The 23,911-nt window shown below is 35.2% G+C and overlaps 5 protein-coding genes and 1 long non-coding RNA gene across 7 annotated transcripts; 4 read left to right on the top strand and 2 right to left on the bottom strand.

Annotated features, from left to right (window-relative positions):
- The first annotated feature begins 1,870 nt into the window (after positions 1 to 1,870).
- Positions 1,871 to 4,126, top strand: LOC108810379 (protein MOTHER of FT and TFL1). Its single transcript, XM_018582495.2, has 4 exons — positions 1,871 to 2,150; positions 2,653 to 2,714; positions 2,816 to 2,856; positions 3,382 to 4,126. Exons 1-4 carry the CDS (start codon positions 1,956 to 1,958, stop codon positions 3,603 to 3,605), a joined length of 522 nt encoding a protein of 173 aa, XP_018437997.1. The 5' UTR covers positions 1,871 to 1,955; the 3' UTR covers positions 3,606 to 4,126.
- Positions 4,127 to 4,479: 353 nt separating this feature from the next.
- On the top strand, positions 4,480 to 5,555 carry LOC130496614 (uncharacterized). Its single transcript, XM_056988825.1, has 4 exons — positions 4,480 to 4,563; positions 4,888 to 5,084; positions 5,199 to 5,336; positions 5,442 to 5,555. Exons 2-4 carry the CDS (start codon positions 4,890 to 4,892, stop codon positions 5,520 to 5,522), a joined length of 414 nt encoding a protein of 137 aa, XP_056844805.1. The 5' UTR covers positions 4,480 to 4,563; positions 4,888 to 4,889; the 3' UTR covers positions 5,523 to 5,555.
- A 383-nt stretch (positions 5,556 to 5,938) lies between these two features.
- On the top strand, positions 5,939 to 6,631 carry LOC108808416 (glutathione S-transferase T3-like). The gene has a single exon (XM_018580571.1). It carries the CDS (start codon positions 5,939 to 5,941, stop codon positions 6,629 to 6,631), a length of 693 nt encoding a protein of 230 aa, XP_018436073.1.
- A 1,206-nt stretch (positions 6,632 to 7,837) lies between these two features.
- On the top strand, positions 7,838 to 9,084 carry LOC108808415 (uncharacterized). The gene is made up of 2 exons (XM_056987263.1): positions 7,838 to 8,549; positions 8,609 to 9,084. The coding sequence occupies exons 1-2, from the start codon at positions 7,838 to 7,840 to the stop codon at positions 9,082 to 9,084; spliced, it is 1,188 nt and encodes a 395-aa protein (XP_056843243.1).
- Positions 9,085 to 9,404: 320 nt separating this feature from the next.
- On the bottom strand, positions 9,405 to 11,013 carry LOC108813499 (guanine nucleotide-binding protein subunit beta-like protein). The gene is made up of 2 exons (XM_018586072.2): positions 10,058 to 11,013; positions 9,405 to 9,632 (listed from the first exon to the last, which is right to left on the bottom strand). The coding sequence occupies exons 1-2, from the start codon at positions 10,940 to 10,942 to the stop codon at positions 9,531 to 9,533; spliced, it is 987 nt and encodes a 328-aa protein (XP_018441574.1). The 5' UTR covers positions 10,943 to 11,013; the 3' UTR covers positions 9,405 to 9,530.
- Positions 11,014 to 12,839: 1,826 nt separating this feature from the next.
- Positions 12,840 to 18,135, bottom strand: LOC130496613 (uncharacterized). Of its 2 annotated transcripts, XR_008935772.1 has the most exons (4): positions 17,666 to 18,135; positions 13,516 to 14,973; positions 13,291 to 13,405; positions 12,840 to 13,061 (listed from the first exon to the last, which is right to left on the bottom strand). It is a non-coding gene; the product is annotated as an uncharacterized LOC130496613 (long non-coding RNA). The 2 variants fall into 2 exon arrangements; XR_008935773.1 differs by lacking the exon at positions 13,516 to 14,973.
- Positions 18,136 to 23,911: the final 5,776 nt, after the last annotated feature.

Genomic DNA, 23,911 nt, shown 5'->3' with positions numbered 1-23,911 from the left:
AAAACCCGGGAACCGAGTGACCCAACGAACCAACGAAACCCTGGTTCGTATAAAAATCAAAATTTTGTTAATAAAATAATTATTTTTTTCTCCCTTTTTGACATATATACTATTTTGTTTGTCACAAATTGCAACCAAAATAGAGTTTTGTAACTAATGTGTATATAATTTTTATAGGTGATGAAGATTTAGAAGGACAAAGATTTGGAGAATAAACTTTAAATGTTTTTTTTCTTATTGACTTTATATTTGAATTATTAATTTTTTTTATTATTTTTATCACATTTCAATTTGTTATTTTTGAAAGTTTTCTAAACATTATGACTATTTTTTGAAAAAAATATATAATATTTATAAAATAATAAATTCAGTTTAATCTAATCGACCCCGATCGAACCACAGTGACCCATGACCCAAAATATTTCCGATTCGCTCGCCGGTCCGGTTTTAAAAACACTGGTTCTAACATTTACTTATAAATGTGAGTATAAGTTTACAAAAAGGTTTTAAAAAAAAACCAATTCCATTTGGAGATTTATTTATATATCAGTCTCAGAGCACTTTCATTTTGTGTTCACCAGGGTCATTAATATACATACATCAATATGATATAACACTATACGGTTGCATGTTTATTTTCGAAATATATTCTTCTGTGTTGTAATGAAAGGGAAACTTGCAATAGTAGTATGTTATGTGTGTATTGTGTTCATATCTCTGGCAAACAGTCCAGAACAATTTACAATTCAGTCCTCGTGTCTGATTTGTTTTAATAGAATATATCAAACCAAGAGAACGAGTTACATGTTATCCACTACGAAGATCTTTTACTAGTAGATTACTGGCAGTTGGTATAAGAGTTACCACCAGTAGAAAAGAAACTAGTTTACCAACGAGTACAACGAGGATCATCCACGTGCAAGGAGTGATCCTCGTAACTGACGGCAGGAACGATGTAACGTGGCAGGACAAACCGAAGGGATCGTGGGTAACAGCTGAGACCGAGATACGGCACGTGTCACCATTGTGGATGAAAAGAAGTGTGAAATGGCCTATGCATGGCCTATAGGTTACACTAATCTGACCAAAAGCCTCTTTTAACATTTTCCTTTTGTTTCTTCTTTCGCTTATAACCAAGTCAGAAACTGTATTATAACATTCGGTTAAGGCATCTTTAACATTAGTTTATTTATGGTAAAGTTAGTTCAGAGTAATATATAGGGGATTAGCTTTGATGGTTTGCACAATAGTGAATCTGGGGCCTGACCATAAATTACAAGACACGAGTAGATTCTAGTATTACTTGTACCACTGACGACAAAATAACGCATCATGCTATTTTGTTGAAATATTTTATCTCTAATATTAAATATATTATAAAAATACCAACAAGTTCCCAAAAACGCAATCAAAATATAACATTTATAGCATTGTTTTGTTTTTTTTTTTTTGGCATCAAAAGACTATTATATTACTCAAGCTTGAGGTGGTTTGGGTAACCAGATCGGAATAGAACAACCAAAGTAGCATAACGATCTATGAAAGGTACGAATATTCCTAGCTAATGAATCAGCTATCACATTTTCAGTTCTTGGTACGTAGCATATTATAGCATTGTTTTGTTTTCTTGACATATATCACATTGTTTATATATAAATATTTTGAACTGGGTTTACAGCTTTCACTAGATATTTTATGAAAATAAAAACAAGACTTTTAACATATAAAAAGCAAACACGCATGCAAAATGAATTGGAATGCATGTAAATCATTGTTCAAATTCATTGTATTTGTCGATAAAAATTAAATACTTTTTGTTCTAAGAATAAATATTATCTATATAAACCATTACATAGATGTCCATCCCAATTCGGACATGCGCTGAACACAACAAACGATTCTCTTTAAGAACATCTCTCTCTTCTCTCCACTTCTTTTTCTCTCTCTTTTAATCGATGGCAGCTTCGGTTGATCCTTTGGTGGTTGGAAGAGTGATCGGAGATGTGTTGGACATGTTCATCCCCACCGCCAACATGTCTGTTTACTTTGGCCCCAAACACATAACTAACGGCTGCGAGATCAAACCCTCCGCTGCAGTCAACCCTCCCAGAGTCATCATCTCCGGCAACTCCAATGAGCTTTACACTCTCGTACATATATATTCATCTTATCAATCCTATCCATTTATGTGCAATATCACAGTCTTTTACTTTCAAGTTTCAAACATATATTTGTATATACGCATACACACATGCATAATATGCTCCCCCATGATCCTGATTCATGATTCTTGTGAGAGGACCATGCAAACATTACTCTATATAAAAAAATTAAAAAATTACTGTATATATATTTGCTGGTACATTCACATAAGTATATACTTATTTATATACATGTCTGGCCTCAAAAAGTGTCATGTTACTTGACTAATTTTCCAATCTCCAATGTGGGATTTACTTTGATATTTCGCCATACATAGATAATTCAATGAATTTTTGGTGCATAATTAAATAAGTTAATCATGGTTAGCTGAAAAATCGATTACACAATATTTGCTTAACTACTCGGGCTTGTGTGTTCCATCGATTAGTGGTGCGTGCATGAGTTCAAAATTTACTGGCCGTCTTTACATGTAGTATTGGATGCATGCAGGTGATGACTGACCCGGACGCACCTAGCCCGAGCGAGCCAAACATGAGAGAATGGGTCCATTGGTACGTACGCGTGACGCACTCAGTTACATCGGGTTTTTGTATGTTATTCTAATGTTATATATCCAAAATAAACATCATACAACTATTTTTTTATGTTTCAGGATTGTCGTGGATATCCCCGGAGGCACCAACCCCTCAAAAGGTATGAAAATAAAAGTCAAAACTAAGTTTCTGTTTTTTGAGTTTTAATCGTTTCGCTCAACTTTTGGAAAGTAAATTATTCTTTTCCTCAACTTTTCTTACAACGTGATTTGTGAATGAATTTTATTTTAACTTTTTAAACTCTTGAAATAAAGTGACTTTAGTGTGAAAGCCATTAAGAACATATATGATAATGGTTAATTATATCAATGAAGACGTGTTTAAATCTCATTGAAAATCCAATACACTAATATATTTTATTCATTTAAACATATTATCTTTGCAACGTGGTGCTTTCGGTTTGATATGAAATGGATTCCCCGTATTGCACGATACTGATTGGTTCAAACACAAATATGCACGACTCTCACATGCATAGTCACTGTGTAATTTTCCTTCGTTTCAAGTTATGCCCCGCAATAAGACGTGTGGTGTCTTCTGAAACCAACATGTTCTCTAGTGGAACGATGATTACTTTTATCTTATTTTTAGTAGCAATCGATATATGTTCATGTTTTCATTTTAGGAAAGGAGATATTGCAATATATGGAGCCGAGACCACCGGTGGGAATACACCGTTACATATTTGTACTTTTCAGGCAGAACTCACCGGTGGGTATGATGGTGCAGCAGCCGCCTTCGCGAGCCAACTTCAGCACCCGAATGTTCGCTGGACATCTCGATCTTGGTTTACCTGTGGCCACAGTTTACTTCAATGCCCAAAAAGAGCCAGCTTCACGCAGACGCTGATGCATGTCAACCAAAATAAAAGAGAGCCTTTTCCGGTTTCACCTAAAAACCGGACCGGAAAGAAATATGGAGTTTATATATCAAACCATATTTTGTATTCTCCGGTTCTTGACTATATATATATGTAGATGCATATACAATTTATACAAATATGTTTATGTTTTTGTGTTATACTAAGCAGGACTGATACTAAGTGGCTTGCGTATAATATATGGTTTTCGTTTCTTTGATAAACTTAAATAATAATTTAATATATGTATACTGCTTTTCTTGGTGATCTTAGCCTTCTTGTCCTATGAACCGCAACAGCTCGTTTCAGTTCTAAAAGAGAGTTTCAGCTATTTCCTTCTCCCTGTTCTCAGTCTTTTATGGTTCCAAAATCATCAAGTCTTAACAATCGTGTTCGTTAGAGTTCGGTGTAGAACATCCACTGTTTCGCTATTGGTCTCAGAAGAAGCCTTGAGTACTTGTAACACACCAGTTATTCGGAACCAGTGAGGGATTAAGCTGCAACACGCGTTTGTGTGATCTAAATCTTGTTTGGAGCGCTTTGGCTTCTCAAGAGCAGTGTCAATGGACTTGCTAATTACAAGTTTTACTGTATTACCTCCAAGTGCTTATTAAGAGCATGCCCATTAGCGGTTTTTAACGGGTTCATGGGCTCAAGTTCTTGGGGCCGGGCAGGAAAAATAAAATCGAAAATGGGCAATATTCGGTGACCCGAGTCTTACGCGTGATCCGCTCTTAGACGGGTTCAAGACACGTGTTCGTAAGGCATTGGCCCCGCGTTTTCGAGTTTACGCGAAGCATTGACCGAAACCATTCATTTTCTTTTGTTCTTCGATAGCTAGGGTTTCTCTCCTCCGAAAGGCGATTGAGAGGCGATTCTCGTACGGCGGCGAGTTCCGAAGCTTTTCACCATCAAATCGACGAAGAACGGTTTCCTTCACGAGCTCAGGTCAGTATCGAGTAGATTCTCCATCATTTTAAAGCGGTTTGGGTCTCGGGATTCTTAATCAATTTAGGGTTTTCGTAGTAGGGTTCGAAATCGAGTTGATTGTTTCGATTAAAGGTCATGTGGGGTTGTATTTACCGAGTTATGGTTGGTTTATCGGGGATTGTTAATTGATTTGGGGATTTAGGGTTAGGGTTCGAAATTGATTTGGGGGTTTTACAGGTTACGGTTCTTAATCGATTATGTGGGTTTAGGGTTACGGTTCTTAATCGTCTAGACGGGTTAATTGTTTCGGGTTCACTAATGATTGACATTTGTTTGTGGTAGAGATGGATCCCGCAGCAGAGAGAAGAGACATGAAGAGGAACATTGAGTACAACAACAGTTTGATCTATGTGGCGGATTCAGAGTACGGGATACCAAGTAGGTGTTACTGTGGTGGGAAAATGATAGACGAGGTTCAGGGGAAGGAGGAGAGAGACACTCTTCCGGGGAAGCGCTTCTTCACCTGCATAAACTACGAGGTATATTTCAATTTTTTTCTTGTTTGAATTCTTTCTTTGTTTCAGTTATATTTCAATTTTTTTTCCTATCAAGATTCTTATGAGTTTTATATTTTTGTTTTTGGTATAACCAAGGCTGATGGGCTCCATTATCGTCAGCCTTGGGTGTTTGGTGTCCAGGAGGAGATCGAGAAGCTGACTGCCCGGCTGGAGAAGGCTGAGAAGGTGATCAAGGAGGTGCCCATCCTCAATCAACAGATTGAGTCACTAGAGGTAATCTCTTCTCTCTTCATTGCATTGCTTTATTGTTTTGGTGTTTCATTAGTTTAGCGAAGATAACATATTAACTCATTTTATTTTTCTTCTTTACATGTCCAGGAACAGGTTAAAAGGCTCTCTAGGCAGGTGGATGTTCTCTCCGTGAAGGTCGCCGACTTGGAGATGGTCTGCTTGGATTGAAGGTAAGACTCAACTCAAAGTTTCTGTTTCTCTTTTTTTTTTAATATATTAACCGTATATAAATTGACTAGAACTTTTTATACTACAAGTATATTAAATTGACTAGAACTTTTTATACTACAACTATAAACTACAAGTAGAACTACAATTATAAACTACAACTAAAAGCAAAACTATAAACTAGAACTAGATCATAAATTGTATCGGTTTGTTGGTTGGTTGCTGTGATTAATATGAATTGTACTGAGGTTTAAATTGACTGATTTGATAGCTAGAGTTTAATGAAATAGCGATAGCTAGTTGTTGTGTAATGAATGTTTGGTAGTTAGAGTTTAATGTACTAGACTAAACTAGTTTAAAAACTTAGCAAGTCCTCATGTAAAACACACACATATCTAACCCAAACCGAAACCAAAATGGAACATTTACCCCAAACCTCCCAAACCTCTCTTCAAAGAAGGAAGTGGTCAACCAAAGAAGACGTTGTGCTCATCAGCGCTTGGTTGAACACCAGCAAGGATGCCATCGTGAGTACTGACCAGAAGGCTGGAGCTTTTTGGAAGCGCATTGTGGATTACGTCAACGCAAGCCCTGTGCTTAGTGGCGCCGTTCCTAGAGAATGGAGTCAGTGTAAGCAGAGGTGGGGAAGAATCAATGAGCAGGTCTGCAAGTTTGTGGGGTGCTATGAAGCAGCAGTGAGGGAGCAAGCGAGTGGCCAAAACGAGAATGATGTCATGAAGGCTGCCCATGACATCTTCTTCAATGACATTGGCATCAAGTTCACACTTGAACATTGTTGGAGGGAACTTCGGTTCGATCAGAAATGGAAATCACTTGGTGTTCCCAAAGAAGGTCCCAAGGAGAAAAGGAAGGAACCTGCGGAGGTGGTGGCTGAGGAGGAAGGTGCGGAGGTTCGGCCTCCTGGTGTCAAGGCTTGCAAAGCAGCCAAACGCAAGAGGCAAGGTTATGATGAGATACATGCCATGCTTGCTGTGAAGAAGGAGATACAGCAACAGAAACTGCTAGAGCGTCTCCTTGCCAAAGACCCTACCCATCTAACTGCAAGCGAAATCACCCTCATGGAAAAACTCATTTCTGAAATGATTTGAGATGGGTAATATGATAGCTTAAGTTGTTCGTTTGATTGCTGTTGTGGTTCATTTAGATAATATGATAGCTTAAGTTGTTCATTTGGTTGCTTAATGTTGGTTGCTTGCTGTTGTGATGGATAATATGATAGCTTAAGTTGTTCATTTGGGTGCTCATGAGTATATAATTTTGGATAATATGATAGCTTAATGTTGGTTGCTTGCTGTTGTGCTCATGAGTATATAATTTTGTTTTCTTTTGTCTTGCAGGTCACGGGCTGCAGTTGAAGTTGTATGGCAGGAAGGGAATGCACATGTTTATTAGCTTTATGGTTGTTGTGTTTCACGGGAAAGTGTAGTATTTTGTTTCTTTCTACACTTCATTTCAATTAACTTGTCTTGTTTCTTTGTACTTTGTACTTGTTTGGTTGCTCACGGGTAGCAACCACATGATTACAACTTGTATCGGCTATGTACTGACTCTGCCAACTCTATATATAAAGCAGGGTCTTTGTTTCATAAATTTGCTCACTTCAGTCTCTTCTTTACTCAACTACCACTCTTCTCTCTACTTCAGTCTCTTCTTTACTCAACTCGAACACCCCTATTTACTTCAGTCTCTTCTTTACTCAACTCTTCTTTACTCTACTGTCAAGACAACTTTGAAGACAACTATCAAGACAAGTAAAGATAGACTACAAGTATACACTCATCTATCAATCTCTATCTCTCTTTGTCATTTTATTACATAGACTACAAGTAAAGATAGACTACAAGTATACACTCATCTATCAATCTCTATCTTTCTTTGTCATTTTATTACATAGACTACAAGTATCAAGATTTTTATTTTTTTTCAAAAAAAAATATGTTTCTTATTAGACTAGTGAAGATTTTATTTTTTTTTCAAAAAAAGTTATGTTTCTTATTAGAGTAGTGAAGATTTTTATTTTTTTTTCAAAAAAAAATATGTTTCTTATTAGACTAGTGAAGATTTTAATTTTTTTTTTTAAAAAGTTATGTTTCTTATTAGACTAGTGAAGATTTTAATTTTTTTCAAAAAAAAAATGTTTCTTATTACACTAGTGAAGATTTTTTTTTTTTTCAAAAATGATATGTTTCTTATTAGACTAGTGAAGATTTTTTTTTTTTTTTTAAAAATATGTTTCTTATTAAACTTGTGAATAATTAAATTTTTTCTTGTATGAAGGAAGAAGTGTTCAAGTGATGTCTTTCTCATCAGATGATGCAGCAGATAAACTAATTGAAGATACGTTTGACGAACATGTTGATAATTTTATCGACCAACAAGTTGATAATTTCATCGACCAACAAATTAACAAGCCGAAGAGACGAACTTATATCGAAAGACATAGGGAGCAAGGCCACGAAGACCTTTGGAATGACTATTTCAGTGAAAATCCTACATACCCACCAGAAATGTTTAGGCGGCGTTTTCGAATGACGAAGCCATTGTTCCTTTCCATTGTCGATCGCCTGAGTAATGAAGTTCCATACTTTCGTCAAAGACAAAATGCTCACGGAAGGTACGGCCTATCTGCACTTCAAAAGTGTACTGCAGCTATACGTATGCTAGCATATGGTCAATCAGGAGATACGTATGACGAATATCTCCGACTTGGTGAGAGTACCGCACTTTTATGTTTGGAGAAGTTCAACGAAGCGATAATACAATTGTTTGGAGATGAGTATCTACGAAAACCTACACCAGCTGATCTTCAACGATTCCTCGATATCGGAGAGGTACGCGGATTTCCGGGAATGATAGGCAGCATCGACTGTATGCATTGGGAGTGGAAAAACTGCCCAAGGTCTTGGAGAGGGCAGTACGCACGAGGTCACGGAAAGCCGACCATTGTCTTAGAGGCTGTGGCATCACAGGATCTTTGGATATGGCACGCATTTTTCGGTTTACCAGGTACCCTAAACGATATTAATGTTCTCGATCGGTCACAAGTTTTTCTGACATTATACAAGGAAGAGCTCCTAAAGTTAATTTCACGGTCAACGGCCACAATTATCGTATGGCGTACTACCTTACAGACGGAATCTATCCGAAATGGTCAACATTTATCCAATCCATTCCACTACCTCAAGGTCTTAAAGCTGAGCTTTTTGCTGAAAAACAAGAATCCGCCAGAAAAGATGTCGAACGTGCTTTCGGAGTTTTGCAATCGAGGTTTGCAATAGTAAAAAATCCTGCTCTACTATGGGACAAGGAAAAGATTGGAAAGATTATGAAAACTTGTGTCATACTACACAATATGATAGTAGAGAACGAACGAAACACATATATTCTGTCTGATACATCTGAGTTCGAGTCGGGAGAGTCAAGCAGGAGTTCACAGGTGGAAATCTCGCAACCTACGGACTCTCCTTCCAACTTCGTTAATAGGCATGGCATTCAAGCTCAAATTCGGGATCAACAATCGTTTGAAAGCCGATTTAGTTGAAAATATATGGCACAAATTTGGTAATCTAGATGAATAATCTTTGTATGTTTTTTAATTTCTATTGTATTAAATAATAATTTGTTTAAAAAAAAAAATTTATTATTTTATTCTTATGAACCCCATTTTCGGGTTCACTAATGGAAGAGCAAAATTAATACGGGTTCGTCACTATTCCCGGACCCACCCAAAAACAATAAAAAAATCCCTATGAACCCCCCCCCTACTGGGGTTCACTAATGGGCATGCTCTAAGAACATAATAGAGTTTGTTGACAAAACAGAGGTAACTTCAAACAAGAAGATCTCAGAAACAATATAAAAAAGATCCAAACCTAGAATTGACATAAAACCAAACATTATTGCAAAATCTCAGTTTGTTGACAAAAGAAAAGAGTGATAGATAAAAACACAACCAAGGAGAGAGACAGAGCAAAGAGATGGGATAAACTAGTAACGTCCAATACCCCAAACTCTGATAACTCCATCGGTATATCCACTGAACAAGGTGCTTCCATCCGCACTCCAGTTCAGGCTGGTGCAGTAGATAACCTGTCCACAAATCAACAAACAAATGTTTAAGTCTTCTTCTCATTATCAGCGAGTGGGTATGAATGAATACTCAGAAAGCACTCGAGAGCTAGTTTTAGTTTGACAATGCAGTCATAGCCACAGGATCCAGATTCACGTATTGATAAAGACTAGTAAACAATATACTGCAATCTATGGCAAAGGCAATGTATAAACGTAAACTGAAACAAAAGAAGACGGCACCTCAAGCATCCACATGGCAAAAGAAACAATTTTACATAACATTTGTTTGCGTTTCAATAGATCAATCTATAAGAATCATTTCAATAAACTACATTTCCTGTACCAGATCTAAATTTTGCTATAGACATATAATCGCTATCCTCTAGTAACAGTCTGTAATACTAATAAACTTGTAAGAATAACGTAGCGTAGCCAGTGTATACCTTCCTTCTGGTGGCAGCACTACCACTTCCATCAGACTTCTCAGCCTCAGCCTTGAGATCAACCTTCAAGTCCTCAACAACACTCTTACTCTCAAGATCCCAAATCTTAATACCCTGCTCAGTAGCAGCACATAGCCAATACCTATTAGGACTAAAGGTAAGAGCATGAATGACAGAGTTAGCCTCAAGAGAGTAAAGCTTCTTCCCCTCAGCCAAATCCCACAGCAAAACCACACCATCTTTGCCTCCACTGGCGCAGAGAGAACCATCAGGCGACACAGCCACCGTGTTGACATTCCCAGTGTGACCAGCAAGAGTCGATCTTAGCTTGCAGTTGGACAAGTTCCACACTTTCACCGTCTTGTCCCACGAGGCCGACACAATCGTCGGCTGGAGCGTGTTGGGACTGAACCTAACGCAGCTAACCCACTCGCCGTGTCCCTCACCGCCTCCTTCGGCGATAGTGTACTTACACTCACCCAGAGTATTCCACAACTTGATCGTACGGTCACGAGAGGCCGATACGATCTGACGGTTGTCGAGAGAGAAGGCGACGGAGAGCACGTCTTTCGTGTGTCCGACGAATCGGCGAGTCGAGACACCGGCGGCGAGGTCCCATAGGCGAAGCTCGCCGTCCCAGCTTCCGGAAAGCGCGAATTGGCCGTCTGAGGAGAGGACGACGTCTTCGACGAAGTGGGAGTGGCCTGTGAGACGTCTCTGAGCGACGCCGTAGGATTTGTCGTCCTTGGTGAGTTTCCATACGATGATGGATTTGTCACGGGAAGCTGAGACGATGGTGTCGGAGTTATCGATTGGGGTGGCGATCGCGGTGACCATGTCGGTGTGTGCACGCATGGTGCCCTTCAGAACGAGTCCTTCCGCCATTGTCGTCGTCTCGTGAAGGTTTGGATAATCAGTTTCTCGGGGGAGGCGGAGATTACAAACGAAATGGCGTCAAAACGTAAGATATGCAGTTTTTATGAGAGCCCCAACATAATGGATTAGGGTTTACTTTTCTTGGGCTTTGATGATTTGAGTTTATTAATGGGGCTTACGTAAATGGGCTTTTTTTCAGTTCATGTTTGGTGGCATTTTTAGTTTTACTCATCTCAAATATTTTTTTTTTCCGTCTGATAAAATTTATTCAAAGGAGGAAATCAAGGTTTGATACATCAGCTGAAACCACAGCAACAAGAGCCCATGAACAGGCAACTTCAACCCAGGCAGGGGGTGTTTACAAGACCAAATAGAACTCCACAACTAACTTAAGAAAATTAAATGGAACTCACAAGTCACAATGATACTAAAACACCAAACTTGCAACAATCCAATAACTCCAAGCGCTTGTGAACGAGACTTATCGTTGTCGCCCACGGCCCACCGAAAGATAACTTCAACCTTTAACATTTCTTTTTTTATTTGCTTTGATCGTTGTTCATAAAAAAGATTTGCTTTGATCTAAAAATCTAATTGCAGCAAAGGAATATAAGTGAAACTAATCCATTGTAAATTATGTATAATCAGGTTCATTTGTTTGTGCGCATATGACTATATCAATATTATTAAAACAGAAGATCCTTTTTTAGGTGTTTTTCTATTTCAAGAATATTTACAAATCTCTTCCACTGATATATTTAAACAAATGTTTTTAATTTATGATGCATTCCACGATTTTTGTTTTGATGCAACAACTATTTAAGAAAAAGAAAGACATCCCCTCTTTCTGTAACTAAACATTTATAACCGATATGTATGAAATCAAAACTGTACATATAATTAAAATCATCGGGACGATTTCTTGAATACACTTATTCTCATTGGTATGAAAAATAAATGTACCAATGTTTTTATGGCTTCTACTATACAAATCGCGATGGTTGGCTCATGTAAAAGTGCTACACTCTTGGAAACTTATCAGGCAAAACCATGGAGTTCATTCTAGCTGGCGAGAATGTAAGTGTTTTTACTAACAGCCTATATATATCTTAAAACAATCTTTATCAACTCTTATATTCTATGTCGGATTCATTTTTACAAACATAACTTTTGTATTCGTATATGGAACATGTAGAAGGGTCACAAAATCCATGCCTCAATAAAGAAGATATACCTAAAGAGTTAAGGAAGGCTTCTTCTGGCTGTAACATGGAGAAACATCTAGAATTTTAACCTGAGTAATGCAACAGAAGTGTATCGATCAACAAATCATACATACAATATGGGGTTTGCAGAAGAATTTAAGAACACGTGAGTCATTCTATATTTAGTTTGATTTTATATATCAGTTGCTTAACTAATCTTTTATATATTTAAATTCAGATTCAATGATGAGGAAAGAGCGATTACATTGTTTGAAACTAATAAAAAAAATCTTGCAAAAGATTGCAATAAGTTCGAGCAATCAGAGAGGAGTTTAATTGTGATAAATGGCTACTCAGTTCGTTATAGTCAATAATTTATTTTCAATATTTCATTTAATTGTATAAATATCCAATTTACTGATTTTTTTCAATATTTCATTTGATTCCCCAGAAAAATGTGTAAATAGAATAGATTTTAAAAATTTCGTCTGTCTAATATTCATGACAGAATATAGAACTTTTCCATATGTTTCAAACTATATATAATTTTCTTTCAGTAGTCGTCAAAAAAAAAAAAAAAAAAATATATATATATATATATATATATATATGCTTTCAGCCTGTATTCCTATCAATTATCAATTCTATTACTAAAGCAGTACTAATATAGTTCTGCTGTGAATAATATATTACCTTTTGTTTTTATTTTGGGAGAAATTTCATCATTTTGCTTCTTTTCACATTTGGATGTGGCATGCAAAACAGAGATGGTCCTGATAAAGCCACATATATCAGACTAAAGTCTAAAACACTGGTTGCTCAAACGAAAAAAGATTCTAATACACTGAAAGATTTTTACGATTGTATCAACGAAATTATCTTTTATGGTGGTAGTATTGCTTCACTTTTAGTTACTTCCTACCCTGCATGCAAAAAAAAAACCAATGATCCTTATTCCTTCAAACACAAATAAAAAAGTTACAGAATATTGTGTTCTTTAATTGCAAATACAAAAGCTTTCATACTTTCCTATTAACAGATGATAATTGGAGGTGTATAAGAATCATCAGGAGTTTGTTATCTTCGTAGCAGTACTAACCAATCTTGACTAAAAACAAAAGTGATGGAGAAGCTTTATTTACAGTTAGCTACCTTTGTTTGTTTCTTCAGAGGTATTAAAGTCTCTGATATACAGATGATGTTCGTCCGGTCCGGTTCCATTCGAAATATTTCAGATCTAAGAAACTCTTCATCTGCATATTAGGATCTGTGAAAAGAAAAGCCTTTTTTGTTATGATATGTGAACAAAGATAAAAGTTTATTATTTTGTAAGAGTGATCGAACCAAAATAATTTAAGGTGAACAAATGATATATACCTTACTATTTCTACATTTTGAAGTTGTCTTTTTTTTTTTGAATATACGTGGTAGACCTTTTGATTTTCACCATCAATTTTTGATTTTCTCCATCAATTTTTGATTTTGTAGTTATAGATTGTTCGCTAGTCAAGAGCCGTCTCTCTGATCTTTTCTTTTTATTTCTTCCCTTTCCATTTTTCTTTCGAGAGATTTACCTTTTAAGTCACATTATGACTTTATATATCATAAAAGATCACTTTATACTACTGAGGTACTTTATGGAGATGAAAAGACAAATCTATCCTCTTTCTAATGAAAGAGAGTAATGGATTTTTTTTGTATTCTCTTGTCAGTTGTCATCGTTAAAACAATGACGACAAATAAAGTCAAGAGCCTTTAAAATAAAACTTGGATAATCGGTTGGCAAAGTCAAGGACGATCCTCCTTCTTCTTCTTCCTCGACTCGCTGCCATCAACCCCAAAAATTGGATACGATCTCTCAGCTCTATAATCTCATCAAATTCTCTATATAAAGATCTATGGGATGTGCTGCTTCTCTTCCAGGCAAGTTTCTCCCTTTTTTCTTTCCTTTCTCTGTTTTTTTCAATTTATCATCCTCGGTGTTCGATTACAAGTGAGAGGAACCTATTCGCAAGACCCTCGAAACCAATTTCGAAAAAGGCGAAATCTTTTGGTGTTGAATTAGAAGCTTTTCACGAAATTAGGGATTGTGAATGAACATTTGCGTGATTTAGGGTTTTTCCGTGTGAAGAATCTGAGAAAACCAAGGCGGTTGATGTGTGTGTGTTTGTGTTTCAGATAGGAACTCTGGAGCTTAAAACGGTCTTACCAGCTCGGAGAATGCAGCTCCAGCAGATGCTAAGAATCTACGCTTGAAGGTTCGATCTTTGTGCTCTTTTTGGGATCACCTTTGTTGCTAGACTTATTCCTTAGAGAGATTTATAAAAAAAATTGTACAGATATCTGAAAAAGTTCATGCCTTTTTGTGATCTGGTCGTGCTTTTACATTTGATTTCTGTAACACACAGTTTAGGTTAGCTTCGTTAGTGATTGGTTGGAGTACACTCTTTATAGAATGGTGGACTGTTAGTAGTAAAGCCTCAACTTTCTTCTCTTCGTAGCTTAGTATAAGCGAGTTAATTGTATTGCATTATCTTTTCGGAGCTGTATTGCATTATTGAATTATATTTTTTTCTTTCTTTCGTGTTTCCTCTTGAGTTATTAAGATCATGGTGCCGCGTCAAAAGTTGGGAAGACTACTACAAACAACATGGATGTGGGTATGAGTGGACAGAGGCATGTCTATTGCTTGCGCTGAAATTTTTTTCCATATGTAAAACAAAGAAAATTTAACAAATATGTACATTGATGTAGTGATATCCACATGTACAATCCATGTATACGTTCTCGCTCTTTGCATTACTTCTATAGTTCTTCTTTTGCTTGCGTTCAAACCTGGTTTCATATGTATAACAAAGTACCGTCAACATGGAAACACATTTCTCATAATCAACTTGTACATCAATAGTGATGTGTAAATGTACACTACATATACGGTATCCACATGAACATTTCATATACTGTATCCATGTGTACACCTACCTCGTACACTATATACATGTGTACATGTACATATTTATATGGGCTCTCTTGTACATAGTTATGATGATATCCATATGTACATATATACACTTGTACATATATTTGACATTATGGATAGAAAAAAATTAGTATCCACATGTCCACTTATCTCTTGTACATAGTTATGATGATATTCATATGTACATATATACACTTGTACACATTCGGTTTAAAGGAAAAAAAAAGATTTCGATAAATTACATCTCAGAGCTTAACATAGAAAAAAGTGCTAGGACTTCATTTAAGAATGTGAGGTGAATAGTGATGCATTATGAAACATACGTTTAACTAAGAATCGGTTATACATTGGTAGCTTTAGTGAGTGAAAATTCAACTCATAAGCACTAAGAATCGGTTACACATATGCAATGTAGAGACCAAAAACCAAAATGAAGAAACAAAACCAACCCATAAAACTCTCTCCAGTAAAATTTAACTTTATTCCTCTCCATCTTCTCCATGACAAAACTCAAGCTCTTTGAACCATACTACTTCTCATAAAAAATCTTTCAAAACTCATTAGTGTCTACGTACAAAGGTTTTAAACTTTTAATCAGCTTTAATTGTCACATGGTCCAGACAAATTCCAAATAAACATAGTTCAGAGACATTCCCAGTAAAACCTCCAAAGTCTTGTTTTTCTGCAAATATACAGATATATACATCAACAAACCCCTGTGGTTTTCTCAAAAAAAAAACAAACCTTTGGGGGTTTACTTGAGTTCATCTTCCTCAGCTGATAGATTCCATTTTTTCTCAACTAAAAAAATTGGATGAACTATGCTTCTTGACCGACCTTATTCGAAGGCTATGACAACCCAAATTCTCTGTTTCCACAACTACCGTAAGACCCACCAACGTGTCTCACAATAGACTCGTCCTTTGTTGGCTTCTCTGAATTTTCTCTACAGAAATCCCTAAAGCCACCTTCCAGTTCTTCCCCTATGTGGTCGATTTGCCCAATTCTCGATACCAAACTGGATATTACTCGCTTCGTCGAAGACTCAAACCGTTTCTTGACACACCAATTTCTGACACCCAAAGAATCAACATTTATTTCTCTTTCATCACCTAGGGTTCTGTAGTTCTCAAACCCAGAACTCAAACTCGTTAAATCTTGAGTCATCGTCAACGAATTGCTCTAATCTTTCTTTGGTTTCCTTCCTAGGCTCCCGTCTACGTAATCACCGTTGTCGTCTTCATCTCCATCTTTGTTTTTGTCTATGTAACTGCCGTTAATGTATCGCCATCTTTTATGAAAAAGAAAAGTTTGAAGAGGAAGACGATGAAGAACAAAAGATTAGTAAAGCATTCATTAGGTTTTAGTGTGACAAGGGTAAAACTGAAATTTCATATGGTGAATAGTAGAAAAAAGGCAAGAGAAAGTGTGCTAGGAGAAGAAAGTGACTTAGAATGACATTAATAACTGTAAAAGTGACTCACACCGTAAATCTTTCTTTTCTTTTTTACTTAGATAAAGTAAAGAGCGATTTACACTCAGAGTCACATTATGACTTTACATATCATTATAGATCATTTTCTACAACTTAAACATTTTATTCTAACTATCTTCCTTCTCTTTCCTTTTTTACTAACTAAAGCATAACTATAAGATAAATTTGTAGGTCCCACTACTTTTCTCTCTTCTCATGTTCTTTATATTTTGTTTTATTTTTCTCTAAGCATTTGATTTTAATAAAAAGATGATTAAAATGAATAAAAACAGATGCATTTAAATAGCTGAATATCAATAATCATAATTAAATAATTTTCCAGGGTATATACAAACAAGTGTGTACAACAATCTCATCGTGTACAAACACCTGATTTGGCTATCATGAAACATATGTACATATTGTTTCGTGTACAATAATCTCATTTTCAAATGGAATATGTTTATATGGATATTGTTTACAGAAAAATGTGTACATGAACATTAGTGTACATGAGAAACACGTGTACATGTGCAACGTTGTATGTGTACATTAGTCAACTTGAACAATGATTCATATGTATAGACTGGAAAAAATTTCACCAATACCATTTTGTATTTTTGATCAGAAACATAAATTTTATTTTGCAACTTAACCAGAAGTACAATATTAGCACTATAAAATATCGTCAAAATGTACACATTTTTTTACTGTCCACATGTACACCGTACATTGCACAAATTAATGATAGTTGATATTTTGGATAATTTTGAGTATCTTGTAAAATCTTCCACACAACTTCACGAGGCTTTAGCTTCATGAGTATCAACCAAACTAAGCAAAACCCAACTGATTCTTGTCACTCATGATATTCATATAATTACAGATACATGTTAAATGCAAAGCAGTGACCTTTCTGATTATACTATGTATTATCAGTAAAAAAAAATTAAAAATTACACAGAAAGTCGAAAACTTTAATGTCAATAGAAATCAGATAAGAGAAACAAAGCAATGCTCTTTCCATGAAAAAGTAACCCACCAAAGAACCAAGCTTAGAACTATTTAATTACCTGGAATGAGGCTGTATCCAAATCATCTTGGCTAGGCTGTGGATGCTGAATTTAGAAGTAGAGGACTGAAATTAAGGTAGGATAAGAATTCAGCCAGTGTTTGTTACCTATGCCCATTGCAGCGAAAAATCGTACAGATCTGGCTATACTCTGATTCCGTATGTGTGAATGTGTAATGATGATTGTCGGAGTTTTATTACTGGAGTCTCATGATTTCCCTTTGAAGACGATTAGAGGAGAGTCTGCAGCGGCTCATCACGGCGAGTCGCGACCAAAGGAGCCACGAGATGACGGCGAAACTATGAACAGAGCACTGGTGTTCCGCGGATGCACAACTGTAGAGACGGATCCACAACTGCAGCAGAGCACCGATTCTACTTATTAATTTGTATTCAATTGAACAAAAATATAATTTGGGAAGTAATTATTTTTGAAAAGTAAAATCTGTGAAAAAAAATAAAAAAACAAGATCTTACGAAGAAGAAGAAGAAGAAAGTGTGTGGGTCCATTAGTTGAGTTATATTTTTTTGTATTGAAAAACTAACTGGGTATATGGTAGTTGAGAGTTTGGTTGACAAAAAGTGTCTCAATATACATAAGTGACTTATTGTGTTATAATAAGTCAAAACTAGGATAAGTCCTGCGCGGGTGAAATATTTATTAAAATTTTATATTTTTATATTGTAAAATCTGATTATTTCTGCAGATCTTTACGGGTCTGGTTTGGTTTGGGTTGGATTAAAAGTTTAGGGGTCTTGTTTGGATTCCTTAGCTCATGAGTTAATCTGCATATTTAAAAATGATACACTATCTTTGAGTTAAAAAATAATAAATTAATAAAAATGTTTATATTTTTTCGAAAAATCTACTACAATATTACCCGATCAAATATCATATAGCCTAGGTTCTTCAGTTTTATCAGGAATTTCAGCTGATATTACCTGATCAATATCATCTGCATTTGGATATTTGGCTGACTGATCCATGAATAGTAAAATATGTGCATGGGAAAGACCTCTTTTTTGGAACTCTATAGTGTATACAGCTACAAAAAAAATTGATAATATTAGTATTTATCATGTAACTTGAGAGGATTAATTAATGATAAATTTCTTACCAGAAACTGTTTTCCGAGAAGATGTTTCTTCGTTAGATCATCCATCAAACTATCAAGCTTTACTTTGAAAAGTTTACAACACAAATCGGGTCTATCCTCGGATCTAAAATTGTATTTCTGTAAATATCTCGTCAGTTTTGGCCACTTTGGATTACATGTAAATATAATAAAAAATGTTATGTTTTGCCATCCAGGATGTCCCTATAGTGGACTGGTTCAAATCTAGTTAGCTCACCGGGGAGAGTAGGGCTGGGCGTTCGGGTTTCGGGTTTTTGGGGTCAAATATTTCAGCCCCATTCGGATATTTCTAAATTTCGGTTCGGGTTCGGTTCAGATCTTTGCGGGTTCGGTTCGGGTTCGGATAACCCATTTAAAATGTTTTTAAATTTTCAAAATTCATTATATACTTTAAATTTTCAAAATCTATAAGAAAATAATATATTACATATAAATTTTCATAACATATATGTCAAAATACCTTAATTTAACATATAAATTGGTTTTCTTTGAATATTTGGATAAAAAATCAATAGATATTTAACTATTTTGGTGTTTTCAGTATACTTTAGCTATTTCAAACATTTACTTTTGACTATTTGCATATATTTTTCGAGTATTTTGGAAAACTTAAAGGTACCTTATATATTTTTAATATTTTTAATATACATTATATATAAAATAATGTATATATTTAAGTATATAAATTTATTTCGGATACATTCGGGTACCCAAAATATTTCGGTTCGGATCGGATTCGGTTTCGGTTCTTTAAATACCGAAATTTTGAACCCGTTCGGATATTTAATCAATTTTGGTTCGGGTTCGGTGCTACTTTTTTGGATCGGGTTCGGTTCGGTTTTTCGGGTTCGGACTTTTGCCCAGCCCTATGGGAGAGCATCACAACACCTCACACGGGTGGTCGAGAGAAATCCAAGTTTGTATGGATGTATGGCGGCTCGGTACGAACCGCACGAGGGGGTGAGCGAGAAGTTGATCAGAATCTTAGAACTACCTTCCGAAACAAACGATTCAAACTAATTGACCAGATCCTTCTTAATCGAAGCACTGATCTTAACACCCCCACAAACAAAAAAAATATTTAGTTTCAAGAAAATTTGATCAGACGTGATGTTTGCCAAAAATAAAAAACAAAGAGTGAAGATGATTACATTGGAGTCGATTAGAACCATCTCGATAGTGAGACCACCAGCAGCAGAGTATTGTCTCCACAAACGTATGATCTTAACTCTAATCTTCCACATCGATTTGATTGGTTTCAAATCACACACAACAGTAAGAGAAGCCATTTTTATAGGATGTTAAGAACTCGACTGTTTTCCGAATGTTTGAGATGCAATAATATGGAGAGGTTGAAGGCTACTTATATAGGTAGCTAAACCTAACTATACCGTTCATATATGACACCAATGATAATTAATAACGTATATTCTCACCTTGCCGTGCACTCGTAGTAATACATATATTACCATAACATATATATACACGATCAAATATATTACCATAACTCATATATCCACGATTAATTATGTAAACACGGCTTATTATTTTACTTGAGAAGGTCACACAATCATTTAATTAACCATGAAGACTCGATTATGCTGGTTTAATTCGATTTTGATTACTTATTGTCAGTTTCGGTTTAATTAAATTAATAATACCAATCGAAAAAATTATCAGTCGACATGAGAATGTTCTTACACGTACGTGCATGTGTAACAATAACATCAACTTCATCAAAAAGTCGAACCTCACAAAATGTATATCAGCAAGCAAGAAGAGTGTGATGACGAAGAACACCATTGTCTAAAAACGCCATTACTTGGTAGTCGACATTTCACTCTCACATTTTGTAAGTATCATAAGTGGTCTCCCGAATAACACCCACACGATAAACGCACACCCACACAATAACACCCAGTCATTTAGTTTCTCTTCAAGCTTAGAGAATTAGATATTACTGATCCAAAGGTGGTCTCTTCTGTTTCTTGAAGACAAAAGTTCTCACGTCCGACGTATAATATGATGGGATAGAAGAACACACACATAAGACCCGCGCCTTACAGACATTCATACGTTCGAGCTCACCAACAACACATATTTCAGATCTTGGTACTTGCGAGCTCAGCAACAAAACGCAAGAGACTGACAATCCTCCTTCTCCATCGATGTAATGGCTCTCATGCCTCTGCATTGCTCCATTCGTAATGGCTCTGACGCCTCGTCCTTGCTCCATTCGTTAACCTTCTTCTTTGTGCAATTCGTAATGCGTCTCATGCCTCGACCTCACCAACAAAACGTCTTTCAGAGCTTCATACTTTAGAGAACACCATTAGAGTGCAACGTAAGAGACTTACAATGCTCTTTCTCCACCGCTGTAATGGCTTTGATGCTCTGCATTGCTCCATTCGTAATGGCTGGCATGCCTCTCCCTTGCTCCATTTGTTAAATTTCTCCCCTCATTCATCCGTAATGGCTCTCATGCTCTGAAACACTCCATCCGTTAACATATGCCATGCTCCATTCGTTAATATCACCCTCCGTTAACCTCACGTGAGTCACGTTTCACATTGTTTTGTTCGTGTAATCAAAGTTTTTTTCTGTCCCGATGAACACATAATGTCAATGCAAATTAGGAAAGTAGTGCTCGATTTTTTGTGAGAAGCTCTACTTGTTTGACACGTCATCCCTCTCCTCTCAAACTCTCCTCAACCTTCCATATATAAATTTTACAATGTGAACGCATTTAATGCAAAATGCTTCTCTTTTAATAATAAAGGGATGTGACCTATGGTGTAACTTTTTCTAAAGTAAATAGTCACTTTTAAATGACCGGATTGGGCCACCATCAGTGGGTGTACCTCATGATTATTATAATGAAATTAGAGGGAAAAAATGAAAGAGAGACAAAATTAGGAAAGATACTACCTTCCCCAAAAATCATTATTTGACAGTTGAGAGATTTTATTTCAACTGGTGTTATTTCTATTGCTTATTCTTTCTTCTATTTTAAATATTTATTATTAAATTCAGTTATATTGTCATTATATTGCTAGGTACCCATAGAAAGATATATGGCACTAATGTTGCTCTTAGGTGTATTTTTAGATCGAGTAATCCAATTTAATTTGGATAGTTTTTAATCAGTTTATCAAGAACCCATATTGTTTAATATAATGTTACATGGATTTATAAATAAAATAATTTTATTTCGTTTACACTAACAATAAATTAAACTTATTTGAAAATAATATATATTATTTCATTATTTCAAGAAAGAATCAATGGCTTTTAATTGATACCCAATATAGTGATTCATTTTATATTCATAAAAATTACTTATACTGTTAGATTATTTTATTAACTTTAACTATTTTTTTAATTATATCTAAAAATGAAACCAAAAAATAATAAAGCAAGATTTTTTGTTTTAACAAAAAAATGTTCTATTGCTTTCAATTTTTTTTAATTCTAAATATATATATTATAACCTAGCATCAGATTATATACTGTTATATTTATATCTCAATAAAATTAATCCTAAATATGTATAACAACTAATTCATATACACACAAAAACACATTACCTATTTTATACAAAAATATACGGTATTAAGTATAATATTGTTAACAGAGATAAACCCGCCATTTTAAAAGGACTGGTCAAAATCTAGTCTATACTATTAAACAGAAGTTTTTTTAAGTGTCATTCTGTTTCAAACAATATTTATTCTCTGCCACTGAAATGATGTTTTACTTTTTAGTCTAATGCTTTTAATTAAATGTTTAATTTGTTTTTACATAACTTGCTGACATTATATGTTCCGTTATTCTATTCTCTTTTCAGTTCTTTATTTAATTTACAATGTGTAATTATTCTCTCAATATAATATATATATATATATATATATATCCAATCGTGTGTGTATGTTTAACTAGATATCGAAGGATTATAACCTTTCAACAACAATAACCTTCCTTTTCCATATCTTAAACAATATGTAAGTGAAAAAAAAACTGAAGCTTCACATTAAGATTATTAGTTTCCATCAAACATTACATGTTTATTTAATTGCCGGAATTCTATTCTGCACATTCAACACTAGGGCTGGGCGTCGGGTACCCATTCGGGTTTCGGTTCAGTCCATTCGGGTTTTGGGTTTCGGGGTCAAAGATTTTAGCCCCATTCGGATATTTCTAAATTTTGGTTCGGATCTTTGCGGGTTCGGTTCGGGTTCGGATAACCCATTTAAAATGTTTTTAAAATTTTCAAAATTCATTATATACTTTAAATTTCAAATCTATAAAAAAAGATATAATATATTACATATAAATTTTTCATAACATATATGTCAAAAATACCTTAATTTAACATATAAATTGGTTTTTTTGAGTATTTGGATAAAAAATCAATAGATATTTAACTATTTTGGTGTTTTCAGTATACTTTAGCTATTTTAAACATTTACTTTTGACTATTTGCATATATTTTCCGAGTATTTTGGAAAACTTAAAGGTGTTTTATATATTTTTAATATTTTTAATATACATTATATATAAAAATAATGTATATATTTAAGTATATAAATTTATTTCGGATACATTCAGGTACCCAAAATATTTCGGTTCGGATCGGGTTCGGTTTTGGTTCTTTAAATACTGAAATTTTGGACCCGTTCGGATATTTAATCAATTTTGGTTCGGATTCGGTGCTAGTTTTTTCGGATCGGATTCGGTTCGGTTTTCCGGATCGGGTTCGGTTCGGTTTTTCCGGGTTCGGATTTTTTGCCCAGCCCTCAACACTAAACAAACTATGAATGGTTTATGTTATAAACAGTTTAAATATTGTATGATTACATTTATAGATATATAGATTCTTATACATACGAATCCTAAAACCAAAATTGAATATTATATTCATGACTTTGTTTATTGATTTTAATTTGTTTATAGCAGTCTCTCTCTCTCTCTCCTTCTCTCTCTCTCTTCTTCTTCTCTCCTCCCTCTTCCCTCTCTCCCTCTCTCTCTCTCTCCCTCTCTCTCGAAATGGTCTTTAATATTCATGACTTTGTTTATTGATTTTAATTTGTTTATAGCAGTCTCTCTCTCTC

The sequence above is a fragment of the Raphanus sativus genome, chromosome 6 (genome assembly GCF_000801105.2).
Source record: "Raphanus sativus cultivar WK10039 chromosome 6, ASM80110v3, whole genome shotgun sequence".
NCBI lineage: Eukaryota > Viridiplantae > Streptophyta > Magnoliopsida > Brassicales > Brassicaceae > Raphanus > Raphanus sativus.
Note: the sequence above shows the minus strand (reverse complement) of the source record. Positions and strands in the feature narration are given on the sequence as shown.